The sequence below is a fragment of the Triturus cristatus genome, chromosome 4_1 (assembly GCF_964204655.1).
Source record: "Triturus cristatus chromosome 4_1, aTriCri1.1, whole genome shotgun sequence".
In the NCBI taxonomy this organism is placed as follows: Eukaryota; Metazoa; Chordata; class Amphibia; order Caudata; family Salamandridae; genus Triturus; species Triturus cristatus.
In genome coordinates this window covers 979,092,598-979,113,287 of record NC_140585.1, presented here as the reverse complement: position 1 = coordinate 979,113,287, position 20,690 = coordinate 979,092,598, and the positions used below count along the sequence as shown (strand labels likewise).

At 47.0% G+C, this 20,690-nt stretch overlaps 1 protein-coding gene across 4 annotated transcripts in view; it reads right to left on the bottom strand.

Annotated features, from left to right (window-relative positions):
- The window catches only part of ANKS1B (ankyrin repeat and sterile alpha motif domain containing 1B), a 511,172-nt gene that overhangs the window by 23,644 nt on the left and 466,838 nt on the right, over positions 1-20,690 (bottom strand). For all 4 annotated transcript variants that reach the window (XM_085653883.1, XM_085653885.1, XM_085653884.1 and 1 more), the window contains one exon: positions 10,644-10,811. In XM_085653883.1, coding sequence (XP_085510009.1) covers positions 10,644-10,811 — 168 coding nt within the window. The remainder of the gene's footprint in view (positions 1-10,643; positions 10,812-20,690) is intronic.

Genomic DNA, 20,690 nt, shown 5'->3' with positions numbered 1-20,690 from the left:
TGTAGATTCCATAGCTTTAGATCTACTCATCATGGGTGTGGGGCATAGATTAATAAGATGCTTACTTTCATGCGTCCAGAAGCGTTGAAAATGTCTTAGATTTCTGGTAGGAAATTTCAATTACCATTACATTGTTTTAACTTTCTGTCTAACGTCAGAACCACAAACTTTTTCAAAGTGCATTGGAGTTGTTGTAGCCCATCTGAAAAAATTAAAATCTTTGTATATCTATGCCTAGACACCTGGCTCATAGAGGCAGTAACACCTCAAAAATTCCATAATCACTCGGCATGGCACTTTCACTACTTCAGCACTATGACTCAGAATTAATCACCCCAAGTCTCCGGTGTCTCCAGTGCAATCCATGCATTTCCTTGGATTAGTTGTAGATGCTTTATCAACAAAAGTGTATCCTTTGGTGGAGAGATGGTGTACAAAAACAATACAATACATTACACACATACGCAGAAGATCCAGCACTCTGGAGGTCTGAATAATTTGGAAGTGGTGGATTTTGAGGAACCTGCACATCACGCGAGTTCACCTGCAGGGCATTCAAAATGCAGAAGCAAATTCTCTCATCAGAATAACACAAGAGAATCATGGCTGGTTGCTATACAACGAGGTTCTCAACAACATCTGATGCGAATGGGGCTTTACAGACACCAACTATTGAACTAATTGAAACGTAGCTAACAAAGAAATGCCCAAATTACGCATCCAGATTGTACTGACTGGGAACATTTGGGCACTTTCTTAATCAACTGGTCAAAGAAATTTGTCTACACATTTCTTCTAATCCCACTGATTTCAACTTTGCTCATCGAGCTGAGGAAAGACAAAGCAAGAATAATACTCCTCGCTCCAGACTGGCCAAGGCAGTGGTGGTACACCGACTGTCTACACTTATCAGAATGGCCACACAAGAGGCTGCTGTGCAGAATGGATCTCTCATTCAAATTTTGGTGCGAGATCTTGCACCCCAACCTTCCATAACTGAGCTTCACAGCCTGACTCCTGAATTCTCACAGTAAATAACACCCCAAGCCCAGACAAAATTCCCTCAGATTTGTTCAAAGCGCCCCCCAGTTCTTTGGCCCAGAAATTACCAATGTTGTAAGAGCAGTGATTGCAGGCCCATTAGACACGACTTGGCATATTTTAAAAAGGTGACAAAAATCCCCCATAGCTACCGTTCCATTTCGCTATTAGACAGCACTGTCAAAATACTGTCCAGGGTTATACTGTCTGACCTGGAAACATGGGCCACTGAAAATGCGGGGGCTTTCAGATGCACAGTTTGTGTTTCGCCCATGGTGGAGCAAAGCCCTATCTATATCTTATCACACATGAATATCGTACATCTAGCATTTATGGAACTAATATTATATATTAATGGCCTTGAAGATTACCTGTATTCTAGAGGCAAAGATCTGCCCAGGATCGGCTCTCGCTTAGTACCAGTACTATTGTACGCAGATGGCGCGGTACTAATAGCAAGAACAGCTAATGGGCTACAGATACTTTTAGATGCTTTTTATATGTTTATGGTCGATCTGGGGTTAAGGCCAAACTTAGCAAAGTCATTCATAATGAAATATGATCCTAGGCACTCAAAAACTTTGAAATTCACGCTTGCTTGGGCAGAGATTCTTAAAGTTTCAAATGTACCTACCAGGGTATCCCATTTGATTCTGATTTTAATTGGAAGTTTTTATTAAATATCGGAGTCCAGCAATTTCAAAAGTCTATTGAAGCTATTTTTCGATTTGCCAAAAGACTTGGACATAAAGCAGTAAAGAACAAGTTATTTACCTTCGGTAACGCTTGTTCTGATGGATACAGTATCTGCCTGTAGATTCCTCACCTTGTGAATATCCCCTGCGCCAGCAACATTCGGAAACTTTTGTAGCAGTCCACGCCGATGAGGTCGAAGACGACGTCACAGAGGAACGGCACAGCTCGCGACTCCGCTGACGTCACCGGCTCCATAAGAAGACCTCGTCGGCGTGATGACGTCAGTTCCGCCCCTTTTTTCCGTGCCTTCGAGGCACACGGACGGACTGACAGCAATATATACACAGTATACACAGTACACAATATGCAGATCAACACACATAGTGTGGAGAATGAATAGAAAGGCCAAAGTAAAATACAATGCCTTTGACAGTAACATACACATTTTGAAATACCATCATCAGAATAGCAGACTAAAACATTATTAACAGAACCTTAGGTATAGAAGGATGGACAACGGGGAGGCGGGTGGATCAGTGAGGAATCCACAGGCAGATACTGTATCCACCAGAAAAAGCGTTACCGAAGGTAAGTAACTTGTTCTTCTGATGGATACATCTGCCAGTGGATTCCTCACCTTGTGAATAGATTCCACAGCAGTCCCCACTCCCGGAGGAGGGTGTCCACCCTTCTACACCAGAAAGTCCTGAAGGACGGAACGAGCAAAGTGTCCGTCCCTCCTCACCTCGGTGTCTAAGCAATAATGTTTTGCGAAGGTGTGGAGGGAGGCCCAAGTTGCCGCCCTACAAATGTCCTCCACCGGAAAACCCCTAGACAAAGCAGACGTGGAAGATTTTGCTCTAGTGGAATGAGCTCTCAAACCCTCCGGAGGTTCCTTACCAGCCAGGGAGTAGCAAATCTTGATGCACAAGACAATCCACCTGGAAAGGGTGTGCTTGTGCACCGCTCGACCCTTCCTGCAGCCAGCAAAGCCCACGGAGAGCTGGTCATCAACCCTGAAGTCCTTTGTCCTGTCCAGGTAGAAGCTCACCGCCCTCTTAGGGTCCAAGCGGTGAAGCCGCTCCTCCTCCTTGGAAGGGTGAGGGGGAGGATAGAAGGAAGGAAGGGTAATGGACTGCCCCAGATGGAAGGGAGTTACCACCTTAGGCAAAAACGCAGCCCTGGTCCTGAGTACCATTCGTTCAGCATGAACAGTCAAGAATGGGGGTTTTGAACTTAGAGCTTGAAGCTCACTTACCCTCCTTGCCGAGGTGATTGCAACGAGGAATACCGTCCGAAAGGACAACAGCCTCAAGGGACATTTGTGTAAGGGCTCGAAGGGAGAACCCATAAGATAAGTTAATACCAGGTTTAAGTCCCATTGAGGCATAATAAAGGGAGTTGGAGGAAACTTGTTTGTAAGGCCCTTTATAAAACGAAGAACAACAGGTGACTTGAATAATGACGGCTGATCCGGCAAACAAAGGAAAGCCGACAAAGCCGATAAGTATCCTTTCACAGTAGCCACAGCAAAGCCTTGCCGTGCTAGAGAAAGGGCAAACTGTAAAATGTTAGATAGACGAGCCTTCAAAGGATCAATGGACCTCTCTCCACACCAAAGCACAAATTTAGACCACCTATATGAATATATAGACTTGGTGGAGTGTCGCCTGGCCGATAAAATAACATCCACCACATCCGGCGGGAGAGAGAAAGAATTCAGGTTGCCCCGTTCAATCTCCAGGCATGAAGGTGTAAGCTCTGGAGGTGGGGGTGTAGAACCTGCCCCTCCGACTGCGAGAGGAGGTCTGCCCTCAGAGGGAGAGGGAGCGGAGGGCACGAGGAGAGGTGGCGAAGATCTGTGTACTACACTCTTCTTCTCCAATCCGGGGCGATCAATATAACTTGTGCCCGGTCTTGGCGAATCTTCCTCAGAACCTGAGGAATCAAGGGTATGGAAGGAAACGCGTAAAGGAGGTTCGAGCCCCAACTCAACTGAAACGCGTCCCCCAACGCTCCCTGCATCGGATACTGGAGATTCTCGTGAGTGGCGAATAGGTCCACCCGAGGCGTCCCCCACGTCCGAAAGACGTGACGAACCACCTCCGGATGGAGCCTCCACTCGTGGTCGGCGGAGAACTGCCGACTGAGACTGTCCGCACGTACATTCAGAACCCCGGCCAGATGATTTGCCATCAGACAAATCTGATGGTCCTGAGCCCAGGACCATAGACGCAGGGCATCTCTGCAGAGACAAAGAGACCCCACTCCTCCCTGTTTGTTTATATACCACATCGCGGTAGTGTTGTCCGTCAGGACTTAAACAGTCTGATCGCGAAGGGAAGCGAGGAAGGCCTTGAGCGCCAAACGTATCGCCCGTAACTCCAGAAGGTTGATATGAAGCAACCTTTCCTCTGGAGACCAAAGACCCTTGATCTCCAGATCCCCCAGATGGGCACCCCACCCTAAAGTGGATGCATCCGTTATCACCGTGGCCACCGATGGAGGCAGATGGAAGGGCTTTCCTTGGGACAGATTGCCCTCCACGCTCCACCAAGATAGTTCCGCTGCAGCTTCTCTGGAGATCCTCACAAACTCCCTGAGATCTCCTTTGTGCTGATACCACTGCTTGCGGAGGCACCACTGGAGCGCCCTCATGTGCCAGCGTGCATGGTTGACCAACAGGATGCAGGAGGCGAACAGACCGAGCAGGCGAAGGACCTTCAGAACTGGAACGACCGCTCCGTTGTAAAATAAAGGAATAATTTCCTGTATGTCGAGAATCCTTTGAGGAGGAGGGAATGCTCGACAAACAGTAGTGTCCAGTACCGCACCTATGAACAGGTTGCGCTGGGAGGGCACCAGGTGAGATTTGGGCACGTTTATCGAAAAACCCAATTTGTACAACAGCTGAGTTGTATCCTGCAGATGACGCAGCACCTTCTCCGGCGACTCCGCCTTGATCAGCCAGTCGTCCAAATAAGGGAAAACTGAGACCCCCGACCTTCTGAGATGGGCTGCCACCACTGCCATCACCTTCGTGAAGACTCGAGGTGCTGAAGTAAGACCAAACGGGAGGACCGCAAACTGATAATGTTGCGACCCTACCGTAAACCGGAGATACTTCCTGTGTGACTTCAGGATGGGGATGTGAAAATACGCATCCTGCAAGTCGAGCGACACCATCCAGTCCTCCTGATTCAGCGCCTGAAGAACCTGCGCAAGGGTGAGCATCTTGAACTTCTCCTATTTCAGGAAAAAGTTCAAGATTCTGAGGCCCTCGACTGAGACTGCAGGCCCAGAGATTTAGCTGTCGCCTTGCTGTCCTTGAATCGCTCCAGAGCAGCATCTGCCTTCTTCCAAACAGGCCAGATCGTTCAAACGGCAAGTCTAATAGATTCGATTGCACATCCTGCGAGAACTCAGAAGATCTTAACCAGGCACTTCTTCTGGTTGCGACAGAAGACCCCATAATCCTTGCAACAGAATCTGCAGTGTCCAGTCCACTCTGGATCACCTGACGTGCTGCCGCCTGAGCATCAGCCAAGATGTCACTGAAACCAGTCCTCTCCTCCTCAGGCAGTTTTGGCGCCAGTTTTTTAGCCGAATCCATCAGTGCGTGCACATAGCGTCCCAAAAGACAAGTGGCGTTTGTTGATTTCAAGGCCATGCTGCCGATGAAAATACTTCTTTGGCAGACTGATCTTGCCTTTTAGCCTCTCTGTCCCCAGGAACCTGAGGAAAAGGCCCCTTAGACTTTCCCGAACAAGCTGCCTGAATCACCAGACTCTCAGGTGAAGGATGTGAGGTCAAAAATTCAGGATCTCCTGGGGCTGCTCTATATCTTCTTGCAATCGTCTTGGAGACCGCAGGAGCAGAAAAGGGCTTGCGCCACACCTCTAACACAGGTTCCACAATGGCCTCATTAAAGGGAAGCAAAGGCTCTGATCCCGCCGTGGGAGAATGCAGTACCTCAGTTAAAATGTTCGACTTAACCTCCGTAGTTGGTAACTGGAGATCAAGCAGCTCCGCAGCCTTCCTGATAACTGAATGGTAGGGAGCAACGTCCTTAGAGGGTTCATCTGACGGTGGAGTAATCTCCCACTCAGGAGACAAATCCAAACCACTAGCTTCTTTAAGCTCTTCGAATATTTCATCCGACTCCACCAATTCCCCCTCTTCCGCTTCCTCCTGAAGGTACCTCTGCTCCTCAATAATCCTCTGAGACTCCCTTCTGGAACGAATCCGAATCATCGGCGTCGGCGGCGCCGTATTCGAATCCGATGGCGCCGGTGCCGGCGTCGAGCGTGGATCTGCCGGAGCCTTCGGCGTAGAACGAGGTCGAGCCGTAGCCGGCGAGGATGGAAGGGGCGTCGATGTCCTCAGAGCCGGAGGATTCCAAGACGGCGTTGTTGGAAAGAATGGTATGAAAGGGGCCTGTGGATATACTTGCGGCACCCCCAAGTTAAATGCCATTGGACCCATCAGACCCGCAGGTGCACCAGAGGTATACATGGCTCGAGCAAACACCCCATACATCACATTTAAGTAATGCGAGGGGTCCTGACCTGGTCCAGGGAAGGCAGGGTACTGGTCAGGCCTCACCGGACTCGGGCCAACCAGCGCCGACGGTGGAATCAGCGGCGTCGCAGGCTCACCCGGGACTTGAAGATCTTCCGGAGACGGAGCCGGAGACGGAACCGGGGCCGGAGATGGAACCGGCGTCGGAGTCCGAGCTGGAACCGGTGAAGCCGGAGACAAGGAGACCACTGGAGATGAAGGACCAGCAGGCGAATCCGGCACAGGAGAAGGAGAAATAGAGTCCTTACGACGCCGAGCAGGTGACTTCGGCAACGAGCTCTTATCAGAATGGTGTCGAGACGAGTGCCTTCTCTTTTTCTTATGTTTCTTGGCTCGAGAAGTATGTCCCGAAGTCGACTTCGACGCCGACCTCGACTTCGATCTAGACCTCGACCTCGTTCTCGATCTTCTTCTCCCTCTCTTCTCCTTCTTCATTTTTGCAATGAAGAGTTTTGCCTCCCGTTCCTTAAGAGCCTTCGTGCTCATCTTCCGGCAGCTGGTACAGCCATCCACGTCGTGGCCCGACGATAAACACCACACACAGTCCTCATGATGATCTGTGATGGACATGTGCTTGCCACACTCCCGGCAAGGCTTAAATCCAGACTTTTTTGTCGACATCCTCGAAAGAGAACAGGAAAAATAACCAGAATACACAAAGTATCAACGACGCAGCGATTCCCGAAATCCGTTGGCTTCGACGGCGCGGAAAAAAGGGAACTGACGTCATCACGCTGACGAGGTCTTCTTATGGAGCCGGTGACGTCAGCGGAGTCGCGAGCGGTGCCGTTCCTCTGTGATGTCGTCTTTGACCTCATCGGCGTGGACTGCTACAAAAGTTTCCGAATGTTGCTGGCGCAGGGGATATTCACAAGGTGATGAATCCACTGGCAGATGTATCCATCAGAAATAGTACACATTTTAAAAAGAAAATGTTGATCTATTGGCACCTTTGGAGGAGGTGTGCGGGCTACACTAAAAGCACCTCTTTGCAGAAAGTGGGAAATACATTTATAAGAAGGCGCTTGATGGCCCCATAAACAACAAACTTTTGCCACTTTGAATTGGGTCTCGGCTTCATAGTAGTTCATGTTAAACTGAAGCCTCTGTTATTATGGCTTAGAATATGGAGGAAACCTGAGGCCTACTGCAGTAGAGCTGTTCTGGACGATTGTCTTGCTTTATACAAAGTATTAGACATCCCTTGGCTTTTTTGTACGGCAAAGTTTTAATGACCTAGGCCTACCAGAGCTCTCATTTAGCCCTGTAGACTCTGTCCACTTGACTCCTTCTGTATTAAAAAAATTATTGAATAACGCATAGCAAATCTATGCGTTTGGTACTTCTGGATAATAGGGCTGATGGATTTCTCCATTGGAATCTAAATGGGAGCCTCTCAATAGTATCGTATCTCCAGTTAATCATTAAAGTGCGACATGCATTTTTATTAGCCAGATTTTGCCTTAACTTAATTTTCTGTTTGCATTACTTACCCAAGGATCATGGTTTCCATTGCTTACCCTGTGCCCATGTCATTGCAGTACAATATAAAGCACAATGTACTTTATTTTATTCTGCCCGCTGTATATCACTCAAAGGAGATGCTTTTTGCTCCCAGTACTTTGAGAATCTAACATTTTATCTCACAAGATGGCTTTCATTCATCTACAGCCTCTGGGGAGTCCAGAGTTGTGTTATGCTGTGATGAATTTCATAACAAGTGCTTTGCGAACCCAAATTAAGTATAGAGCGATCGAGTTTATGGAACATATTCATTCTCATGTAATAAGGATTATAATTTTTAACTGTGTTGCTTATAATATTTATTTTTGTATATTGTTTGTTTTTGACTTTTTTCATATTGATGTATCTATTTCTTTTATGAACTTTTGTGGCTCTTTGCAGCCGAATAAAGTATTTGAGATGACCTAAATTCTCACCACATAGTCATTTAGTCCTTCCAAAAGATTCAATGAAAATCTTAAAAGAAGCCAGTAGTCCTTCCTCAAGAATGTCCTATTGGTTATAATGGAAGAAGTTCTCCATCTGATGCCAACAGAAGAACTTTGATCTCACCAGATATCAGGAAGAAGCGATACTTCCATATCTTCTTGATTTGGCAAAGTCAGTATTCTTCTATAAAGGTACATTTAGCAGCCATACAGCATATAGGCAAAACCCTTCACAATTTCTTTTTTTTCAAAATCCCTATTTTTAAAGACATTTTAGAAGGTCTAAAGAAGCTTTATCATACCTCAAGCTGAACTTCTTCGACCGGGTAACTTAATGTGGTTTTATCTAAATTAATGTGTCTTTTGTTTGAACCTATTCATAAGCGTTCTCCTCAGCATATGTCCTGGAAGACTGCTTTTCTAGTGGCCATAACTGCCCACAGGGTTACTGAGATCCACACCCTCTGTTATACGGAACCATATAAAGTGTTCAATAAAGACAAAGTACTGATGAGCACTCATCTGAGTGTCCTGCCTAAGGTTGTATCACATTTCTATCTTAATTAGACAATTTCTCTTCTTACTTTTTCCAGAATCCTTTTTTTTCCAGTGTGAAGGGCTTTACATTCACTGGATGTTAAAAGGGGTTTCAAATTCTACTTGGATAAGACTAAAAGACACTAGACAAACTGACCGTCAGTTTGTTAAATTTGTCCCCATAAGAACAGGGTTAGTCACGTCATAACAGTGCATATGTGGGTGGATTTTTTCATGTATCCTTCTTTGGTAGTAATTCTAACAAAATCTTTGTCGAGTAGACTCAAAGCCACCCCATGAGATGTGAAGGAGCTACTGCAGAATTGTTGAGAAACAGCTCCATTGCAGACATCTGTAAGGTGGCCACATGGAAGTCCGTACAACTTTCACAAGACACTGTTTTGATACAGTTTCCAGTGATGACGCAAAAGCAGGCTAAGCCTTTCTGCAAATTATTGTTAGTAAAGTTCTGTACACTTTTTCCTTTAGCTATTTTGTCCTCCTCTGTAAGGGATGAGATGGCTTATCTATTTATTCCCTATGACTAATAATGAATACCCCCTGAAGGAGAAGGACACCTTGTTCTTCTTCAAGGGAATCTTCAATATAGTCATAAGCAACCCTCCATCTTCCCCACTGAAAGGGCAAAGGAAAGTATCCCCATTTTACCATGATCCTTCATCTCTGTAAAAAAAAAAAAAGATATGGCTATACTGCCACTTACAAGGCATGATGGCATACTGTTGTATGTTATTCTTTAGAGGATTAGAGGAGCAGTGCAGATCCCCCAGCCCTTCCAGCCTCTGCGTATTAGGCTACATAGTCAATATTTTCTCTCATCCTTCCTTTAAAAAAAAAAAAAGGTTTGTGAAAGTGCTTTTCTAGTCACTAGGTTAATCTAAGCTTATAGCTGAAAGTTAGCCAATACAGCCTTTTATGGGCTGTTCTAAAACATTTCTTTTTCTTAGGAAAATTGGCTTTTCTCTTAAGAAAAGCAAATACATTGACATGTTTTATGTCGTTTATAAAAGTTGTTTTGAGATCCTGCACACGGGAGGGACAATTCAGTGTTTATGACTATAATTAATATAACCCTTTAGAAGAAGTAGAATGACAGGTAAGTAACTATATATTATGTTGTTGATTTCCCAAGAGCAACATATTCTTCCAACTAAGTGAGAAGAGTTGGCCTAATGGCTAGGGCGGTCGACCTCCAATCTGGGGAACCTGATTTGAGTCTCGGCAAGGACGCGCAACATCCTGTGATTCTGGGCAAATCACTTAATCTCCCCATGCCTAACAATATTGAATGTGCTCTCATGTAACACAACTGGTGCTCATGTAAAGCGCTCTGATACTCGATACCTTCGGGTCAAGTTCGCGCTATATAAAACTCTGTTAAATAAATAAATAACTCTGCTTGGAATTTAGAGATAGGGATGAGCAACTCTCAAAGGTAAAATTGTCGCCAGATTCTGAGTTGATTTAGGCCAGGCATTCTTAGCATAATCAAATGTCGAAACTATCCTGTCTTTTTAATCACCTTGACATTTATAATGTCTGCTACAACGGCAACATGACAACTCTCAGTGTGTACCCTGTCAATTGAACATGAAATATCGAAATTCCGGAATTTTGGGGCAATTGAAAAAGCATGTTTACAAATCAAAACACATAAAAGCAATAGGTTTCCTGCTTATGCACAACGGAGCACACACACAAAACCTTACCCCAACATACTTAGCAAATAAAATAATTACTTTATTTAAAATATGGCGCAAGCTTCAGCCTTCATTTAATTAAAAGGTAGATGTAGAGATCTGCGTTTTAACTTACCAATGATTTTCGAATACTAACACGTGGTTTAGGAATTGGCTTGGATGGTTTACTATCAAAGCTTTCAGGAAGTGTTGAAGAGTTACCCCCTTTCCGTGCCTGAAGTGCGAGCTGGTAGGCAACTTCAAATGCCTGGCCCAATGTTAGAATAATTTCATAGGCTAAATTCTGGAGGAAAAAAGATAAACATATTAAAATTAATTGAGTAAGACAAAAGTACAATAGGTTAACAAGAAAGTGTTTTATTCCGCTAAAGAGCATCAATATAAAATACATTATGTTTGCGTTGTAGGGAAGATTTATATAAACTTAAAATGGATGTTGTTAAGGTGAGAAAAAATGTCACTCAGTATAGGTTGCTGATTTGGTTTAGAAGGAGGTAAACCAGTTAAAGAATAATGGTAACATTAATATAAAAGAGCTTCTTTCTGCGCACCTGGACTCATCAGGGCATCCAGCAGGCAATGGTCCCAGTGAAAAATAAAACCAAGAAGTGGCAAAGCCAATAGGTCTTGCATATAGAAGAGCTATTGGCAACATGTTGTAAACCAGTGTGGCTGCTGTTCAGCATGGCTAAACGTTTGTGGCGTGAAGTGTCCTAGAGTGGAGTTCTAAGAGTAGAGAGTCATAGATTAGATTTGTTGGAATAGAGGGTCGTAGAGTGGAGTAGGGGGAGTAGAGTATCATAGAGTTGATTAAAGGGGCGTAAAGTTCATTGGTTCAGAGGCAGAACGTGTCTTAGAATGCAGTGACAAAGAGTGGAGTGGGGTAGAATAGGGTGGAGTTTATTGAGGTGGTTTGGAGTAGATAGGGGTGGATTGGATTGGGGTAGAGTGGGTTGGATTGAGTGGGGTGGATTGTAGTGGGTGGACTGAAATGGGGTGAGGTGGATTGGATTGAGGTGTACTGGACTGGATGGGGTAGATGGGAGTAAGTTGGACTGAAATGGGGTGAGGTGGATTGGATTGGGGTGGAGTGGGGGGTTGGACCGGACATGAGGTGTGGATTGGAGTAGGGTGGATTGGAGTGGGGTGTATTGGACTGGGGTGGGGTGAATTGGAGTGCAGTGGGCTGGATGGATTGGACTGAGTGGGGTGGACTGAAATGGTGTGGTGTGGATTAGGGTAGACTGGGGTGGAATTGGAGTAGAGTGGGGTAGATTGGACTGCAGTGGATTGGATTATGGTGGGGTGGACTGGAGTGGGGTGGATTGGAGTGTGGTTTATTTGAGTGGGGTATATTGGAGTGGGTTGGGGTGGACTGGAGTGGGGTGAATTGGAGTAGAGTAGAGTGGTATGGAGTAGATTGGATTGCAGTGGGGTGGATTGGTTTAGAGTGAGGTGGAAAAGATTGAGTGGGGTAGATTGGATTGGGGAGAATTGGGTTGAGGTGGATTGTGGTGGGGTGAACTGGATTGGGGTGGATTGGATTGAGGTCGATTGGGATGGGTGGATTGGATTGGAGTGGGGTGGATGGGGTAGGGCCAATTGGTGTAGGGTGGACTGGAGTGCGGTAGATTGGATTTAGCTTGATTGGATTGGGGTGGATTTGATTCAACTGTGGTCCCCCCATTAGGGCGGAGGAGCCTCACCCCCACCTTCGCCCCACTCCCCGCGGCCAGTGCAGCAAAAGTGAAAAATAAAACATTAATAAAATGAATTACCTTTTATTTTTCACTGCTCCCAGCCCAAGCATGGTTTGGGGGCGGCATATTGCTGCCTGGCAGCAGTGGAGTGGTGCTCACTCCAGTTTACACGACGCATGTCACTTTGGTCAGCTGTCTTGCCACAGCCAGCCTGACAGGTGCAGTGAAAACCTCTCCCCCTAGCTGTCTCAGACAGCTGGGTGAAGAGTAGACACAGGCCTCCTGTACCTGCTGGAGCGTTGAGGCAGCCCGCTCCAGCCAATCCTGGCGCTGCTCTCATGCTGCTCATCTGCAGCATGAGAGCAACATCATGATTTGCAGATGGGGTTGCCTGAGGCTCCATGAGGTGCTGTTGCGCTGAAGGCATCCAAGAAGAAAGAAGAAAACACTGAGAGGAGAAGTGAAACACGAAGAAGAGCGTGGGTAAGTACTTTTTTTTTTAAAATCTCTTTTTGGAATCTAGTGGGTTTGGCTCTCGGTCCCCTTAGTGCCCCTTCTGTGTTGAGGGTCACCGCCCATCACTGATTGGATTGGGGTTAGGTGGATTGGATTGGTGTGAGGTGGATTGTGTTGGGGAGAGGTGGATTGTGTTGGGGAGAGGTGGATTGCATTGGGGTGGGGTGCATTGGAGTGGGGTGCATTGGAGTGGGGTGGATTGGAGTGGGGTGGATTGGAGTGGGGTGGATTGGAGTGGGGTGGATTGGAGTGGGGTGGATTGAAGTAGGGTGGATTGAAGTAGGGTGGATTGGAGTGGGGTGGATTGGAGTGGGGTAGATTGGATTTGGCTTGATCTGACTGAGGCTGATTGGATTGGAGTGGGAGGATTGGATTCAGTGGAGGTCCCCCCATTAGGGCAGAGGAGCGTTACCCCCCTGCTGCCAGTGCAGTAAAAATTAAAAATAAAACTTTAATAAAAATTAATTACTGTTTTAAGTTTCTCTACTCCCATCCCGAGAAGTGTTTGGGGGTGGGGTATTGCTGCTGACTGGCAGCCAGTCTGACATGAGCAGTGTAAACGTCTCCATCTAGCTGTCCCAGACAGCTTGGTGGAGAGCAGACACAGGCCTCCTGTGCCTGCTGAAGCGTTGAGGCAGCCCACTCCAGCCAATACTGGCGCTGCTCTCATATTGCTCATCTGCAGCATGAGAGCAGCGTTGGGATTGGCAGATGAGGGTTGCCTATGGCTTCATGAGTTGCTGTCACGCTGACTGCATCCAAGAAGAAAGAAGAAAACACAGAGGAGAATGAAACCAGGCGGAGAGGGTGGGTAAGCACAGTTAGAATTTTTGTTATTGACTTTTTGGCCCCTGATGGGTTTGGCTCTCAGTCCCCTTGACGCCCCTCCAGTGTTGAGGGTCACCACGCGCCACTGATTAGTTTGGGTGAGGTGGATTGTTTTGGGGAGGGGTGGATTTCATTGAGGTGATGTGCATTGGAGTGGGGCACATTGTTTTGTTTTGGAGTGGGGCAGATTGCTTTGGATTTGAGTGGGGCTGATTGGAGTGGGGCAGATTATTTTGGATCGGAGTGGGACAGATTGGAATGGGCAGATTGTTTCAGATTGGAGTGGGGTAGATTGCTTTCGACTGGAGTGGGGAAGATTGTTTTGAACTGGAGTTGAGCAGATTGGAGGGGGCAGATTGTTTTGGAGTGGGGCAGATTGCTTTGGATTGGAGTGGGGCAGATTGGAGTGCAGAAGATTCGAGAGGGACAGTTTGTTTTGGATTGGAGCAGATTGTTTAGGAGTGGGGTGGGTTGGGAGGATTGGATTGGAGTGGTTTGGATTGGGGTGAGTGGTTTGGAGTGGATTGGAGTGGGGAGGATTGGATTGGTCGGGGTGGATTGGATTGAGTGGGGTGGATTGGTGTGGGGTGAGGTGGGGTGAATTGCCATGGATTGGAGTAGGTGGATTAGGGTGTACTGTACAATTATGTGTTAAAGCATCATTAAAAAAATTACACATAAGAAACAATGTCGCTTTGAAATAAAATAATCCTCATCTTTTGAGAACCGCGCCCACAAGCAAAAAAAAAAAAAGAAAACAAAAATGAAAAAAGGGCACAAAAAGTTAAACCGAACAAAATAGTACCTCAATTAAATCAGGAGCAGTGGACAAGCACTGATTAAGTTGAATCAATCAGGGCTTGAACCAAGCTCCACAGAGAGGAACAGAAATGATGGTAGGCCTGCCTTGATGAATTACGAGGCTGTAAAGAAGAGTGCCACCCAAGCAACAAATGGTAAGTAATGAGTGGGCTTCAAGCTTTTTGTTAGGTCTCGTCTAGACAGGGCATGAGTTGTTTCGAAGAGACATGTTGTGTTCTATTATCTAGTGGCTTACTGGACGCCCATCTAGTACCATTGAAAACTTCAGCGTCACTCTCATTTTCTTTGATGCCATTCGTCATGTGGCATGCGGGAGTCATGCCCTCTTCTTGTGTTTGGCCCTCCCATAGTGTACGTCTCCTTTCACTGCTCCTGGTTTGATGAGCTATTTTTGTCTTGTTTACATGCACATAATGGGAGTTTTCAGGCTGTCTCCCTTGTACACATACACACAGACCACTAAAATGCATGCGTGTGTACATAAACTAATGCATTCCTTAACAAGGTTTTAAACAAGGACACTTTCTTTTTTGCAAGATGCGATGGTATTGGATCGCTGTCTTCGTCGTCTGTCTTGCCATAGCGCGAACACTAGCCAATGGTATTGGAGCACTTTAAGTGCTCAACGGTTACGTTATACAATGATGCACTCATTTTTGTCGCTGATCATGCTTCAGTTAAGATTTTTTTTCCCATCGTTGCTTGCCCATCTCCCCATTCCCTTCTGCTTCCCTGCTTGACCCGTCCCCTCACTACCTCCTTCGTTGCTGCTGCTTTTTGTTTTTTGCACGATCCAATAACATTGGAGTGCTTGTTCCGTCCTCCATCTTGCCATAGTGCTAATTCCAGCCAATGGTATAGGAACACTTAAAGTGCTCACCAGTTACTTTACACAATGACACATTCATTGTCATAGGCAGGGGAAAGCGTAGGTGATTTGCCAAGAATCACAAATTGTTCAGCAGACCCCTGACATTTTAAACTGGCTCTCTAGTTTCCCTGTCGGCAGCTCTGCCCGTTATGCCACATCTTCGCTTCACTTCAAAGTTCCTCAACTGTTTCTCTCTATCACTTCCACATTTTTTCAGCAAGATTCCATCAACACTGAACAAGCATTGGCAAAGCCAATAGATCCTGGCAATGCCCGAGCTATTGGCCTTGTCAATGTGAATATCTTTGAGCCATGTTGTTTAGCAGCACATCTGCTGTTCAGCAAGACTGAAAGTCACTGAAAATAGCACTATGATGCGGCTGGCAAAAGCCACGTCATAGCACTTTTTTGTGTTATGAGGAGCAGGACAATAAACTCAACATGGTGGATAAAGAGACTCAGCGGCAGCTCAACGTCCTATGATTCTGGGCTTTCAGTAACTTTTAGCTATGCTGAACAGTAGATGTGCTGCTAGACAACTTGGATACAAGACATTCACATTGACATGTCCAATTGCTTGGAGTATTGCTTCGACCTATTGGCTTTGCGAATGCTTGTTAACAACAGTGTGTTGCAAGTGAGACGCACGTGCTAGTGCATGCTCTTGCAGGCTGAACCCTAACATCTTTAAGTAGCAGCCCAGTGCTGCTGTTGACCAGGGGGCCGCATGTAAAGGTCAGGAGGGCTGCATGCTTCCCCGGGCCGTAATTTTGAGTATCACTTATTTATATAGGCTACGCAGTAAAACATGCAAATGAATGTGCTTCTAATGAACTGTGACAGATACACTTCAATTTCAATCAAGTCAAAATAAAACTAAAAATTGTTTACCATGCGAGGATCCAGTTATTTACCCATCTGTCGCACATGCATCCATCCATTAATCCACGGACTATTCCTTCCATTCATTCTCTAGAACAACTACAATAAACACACACAAACTCCTAACATACGCAATATAAATAAAAAGAACACAAGCAGAAACAAGCATTTGCAATGCAATAGGTCTCGCATTTGCGAGAGTTTGAGCTGTCGGCATCGTAAATGATAATGCCTTTTATTTATGTGTTTACAAAACCTGCAGATCACTCTGATCTTTACAGCACTTGCTCAACCCACTGAGCTGTGAAGTCTTCCACCTAAATCTCCTTGTCCTAACCCTGAAGGTAATACAACCACGGTGAGAGGGACAGCACGGTGAGAGAGACAGCACGACAAGAGGCTGGCGTTAGACCTCACAGCTTAGCCATAGGCCGGAAGTCACAACATATGTAACCGATTGTTATCATGAAAACAAAATATTGTTGTTAAAGAAACAAAAACAACGTGGTTGCTGCTAAAACCAGCCGGCTGTATTGTACTGAAACAGCTTCCTGTGGAAATGTCACTATGGTTAGAAACAGTGCGTAACATTGCACCTGTGTGATCTGTTGCATATTTAGATAAGGGGGCGGGTGAGTGAAGATGGACGGTCACTGGCCTATCGCTCGCCAAATCTCTGCACGTTTTATAAGTTCGTTCACCCACTTTTTCAGTACGCCAAACCATGGTGTTATCACTTACATAGTGCCTTGCTTGAGGTTTCAGAGAGGTGCGTGTGACAGTGGTGTGAAAGCCCCATCCTTGGCTAGACATTTCTTAGAAGTGCCTCTCGGTAAACGGGCCCTCAGCGCATGCGCACTACTACGGGAGGGCGTGGCTAATTGATAAGGATCTGACACCGGTTAGCGACCTTGCCGTAGGCCCAAATAGGATACGCAGAAAGTAATTAATGTATGATTATGATCCAGATGTTAGATTCGGATAGGAAAAACTATGTAGGTTAGCCATCTGATATCTGTACATATGATTTGTAATCAAATGTCATGCTACGTTTCTGCGTAAATTGTGTAAATATTGTTTAATTCAATTTTATTTTGTTTTCATATTTTAATAAATACGGCCGGGGGTTGTACGACCCCACCTCCAAAGAAACTCCCCTCTCATGTCCATCATTAATAGATGTGGTTTATACACAGGGCGGGGAGGGGGAAGTACGGTAGTCCCAGGCCATAGAGAAAGGCGGGGCCGGTATGGCGGGGCGCCGACCCCCTCCCCCCCTTGCCTGCTCTCCCGGGCGTGGCGCGCTCCACCGCGTCATTATGACGCAGTGGACGCGCCGCGGCGGGGATTGGCTAGTAGGGGCTCCACCTTGACCCGGAAGCGATTAAGGCGCTTCCGGGTCAAGGGGGAGCAGGGGGCAGGCCGGTTAGAACCGGCTTGCCCGGTATTACTTGATAAAAGGCCGGGGAGCGCGGGAGTCGGACTCTTTGTCCCGCGCTCCCAGGCCTGCCGCACTCAGCCTCGAGGAGGCTGTCAACCTTTTTTGCCCACCCACCATCCCCTGTAGCAATGGGGTTATTGTGTTATGAAGTTGACAGTATGATTTTGTTCCTTAGGCATTTTCCCGTTTACAGGTCATCAATCATTGTATTTATTGCTATTCCTTGGTCAGGCGGTAAGGTTATGACTGGTGGGCAGTAAATGTAAGGTCCTTAGGAGGCGGCGCCATTCTTGGATGGGGTCGCCCAGGGGGAGGGACAAGGGGTCTCTCCTATAACTCCAGGGGCGGTACATCCGGTTGGCTGGATGGGTGCGGGGATGGGGGGAGTCACGCTTTCTTTAGGCTGGTTGGCCACCCCGCACTGGCATGATGACGTCACTAAATGGCGCAGTGTGCAAGAGCCCCCATTTTTAATGGAGTTCAGGGAACGTATGGGGTAACCGGGGGGGGCCCTCGGTAAACGGGCCCTCTGCGCATGTGCACTCCTACGGGAGGGTGTGGCTAATTGATAAGGATCTGACATCGGTTAGCGACCTTGCCGTAGGCCCAAATAGGATACGCAGAAAGTAGTTAATGTATGATTATGATCCAGATGTTAGATTTGGATAGGAAAAACTATGTATTCGAAATATGTTAAGGTTAGCCATCTGATATCTGTACATATGAATTGTAATCAAATGTCATGCTACGTTTCTGCGTAAATTCTGTAAATATTGTTTAATTCAATTTTAGTTTGTTTTCATATTTTAATAAATACGGCCGTGGGTTGTACGACCCCCGCCTCCAAAGAAACTCCCCTCTCATGTCCATCATTAATAGATGTGGTTTATACACAGGGTGGGGGAGGGGGAAGTTCGGTAGTCCCAGGCCATACCTCCCAGTTTGGTTTTGAGGTAACTTTCACTTGTGCAAAGGCTTCGCAGCTTGAATGGTGGAATGGTGGCGCAGTGACTTCACCGCTCCTAACTGACATCTGCTGTGATCTGCTGTTCACGAGTTCTAAACGTGGATAGGCAAGCAGATTAACATCAGCGCAAAAAAAAAAAAGCATTGGCAAAATCAACATTTAGTTTAATTCACTGGGTCAGGTGGAGACCTCAAATATCCATGTGTCATCCAAGACCTGCACAACCAGCCCAGCCTTGTCATTTTAGTTCTGGGATGAACTGAAGATATGTTGCTTTCTATTCACAAGGAATGTGCGCTTTAGGTCAGCCTCGTTCAGCTAGTGGCTTGTTTTGGTGAAGCTCATAAGATGCTGCTCTTTTAATGTGTGTATATTTCATTTCAGGTCCGCCCAACACAGCCCACAGATGTTTACTATTTGTGATTGACAAAGAAAGGAACTGCTCTTCTACACATTGTAATAATGATAACTTACATTGCTTATAAGTTGCTTTCTACCGCACCAGTCCTGGAATTTCGATTTATCCCCTCTAGGACACGGTATGTTCTCAGCGGCATGCATTCATTTGAGTGAGCCACTGGGCTGGCTTACAATAGATGGGCAGTCAGAGGCCGTTCGATGCCCTACTATTTAACTGCCCCTTCCTCCTGTTGTCAGTGGCTGCCTTGTTCAAGGAGGGAAGCAGGAAGCCTTCACCACGTGAGGTGACATCTGATGGGGTCACTACAATTGGGGCGCAGGGAGCGCTGGAAAAGTTTGTTCAGATGCTGCCGAGCCCACCTCTTCCCGCCATTCTAATCCCGCACTGGCACTCCGGGGCAGACAGGCATCGCCGTTTCCAATTAAAGTGGAATTAGGAGAAGGCCTTAAACTAGCTACCTATCAAATCAGTGCTTTGTTTTTTAAGTGCTCCTGTCCTGATATTAAGTTGCTGTCCATCTTGCAACACGAGACTCCGACCTGTCACCTCCTGTTATGACTGCAGCTGTGGCTAGGGGTGATGGGGGGTTCTTACAAATGGGGTTAACTGGGGAGGGTTGGTGGGGGAGCGAGCAAGACTCTCACAGATGCAGTGAGTGGACCGAAACACTGAGAAAACAAAGAATACGATTTCTCATTTGTTTCTAGTAGGTTAAAAAATCAGTGCTTAACCCCTTCGATGCTCATGACGGAGCGGTTCCGTCATTAGCATCGGTTGGGCTGTGCTTATTACGGAACCGCTCCGTCATGAGCACAGCCCCTGGGGGAAGCGCTGGCGCTCCCCCCCTGGGGCATCGATCGTGCCCCCACAGAGGGGGATGGCAGCTGCCACCCCCGAGCCCCCCCACGCTTCCCCATGACGTCAGCGCGCGACGACGTCATCAGGAAGCATTGGACGCGCTGGAATCCATTTCTTCCAGCACGTCCAACGGAGAAGGTGAGTGTTTCGCTCCGGTGTGGCGGGGGGGGCGAATTGGGATGCCTTGAGGCATCGGGGGAGAGGAAAGAGTATTTCCTCTCCCCTGATGTCTCAATGCTGGGCATTCCTGCTTCACGATCGCGCACAGCGTCGCGATCGTGGAGCAGGGATGCCCCACTAGACACCAGGGATGTCTTTGTGTGCAGAAAGGAAGCGACCCCTTGGGCAAGGGTCGCTTCCAGGGGCCAAATCTTAATGCCAAGACTTTTCTGCCCCCCCTGGGGGCAGATCGGTCGTGTTTCTAGCCGTTTCTGCTCCCAGGGGGGGCAGAAAAGCCCACTAGACACCAGGGATGTCTGTTTCTTTATTAGGAAGCGACCCCTTTTGCAAGGGTCGCTTCCTTGGGGGCCAAAACAATGGTAAGACTTCTCTGCCCCCCCTGGGGGCAGATCGGTCGTGATTATGTCCGTTTCTGCCCCCAGGGGAGGCAGAAAAGCCCACTAGACACCAGGGATGTCTGTTTCTGTTATTAGGAAGCGACCCCTTGGGCAAGGGTCGCTTCCTTGGGGGCAAAATAAATATTTAGACTTTTCTGCCCCCCCTGGGGGCAGATCGGTCGTGTTTGTGTCCGTTTCTGCTCCCAGGGGGGGCAGAAAAGCCCACTAGACACCAGGGATGTCTGTTTCTTTATTAGGAAGCGACCCCTTGGGCAAGGGTCGCTTCCTTGGGGGCCAAA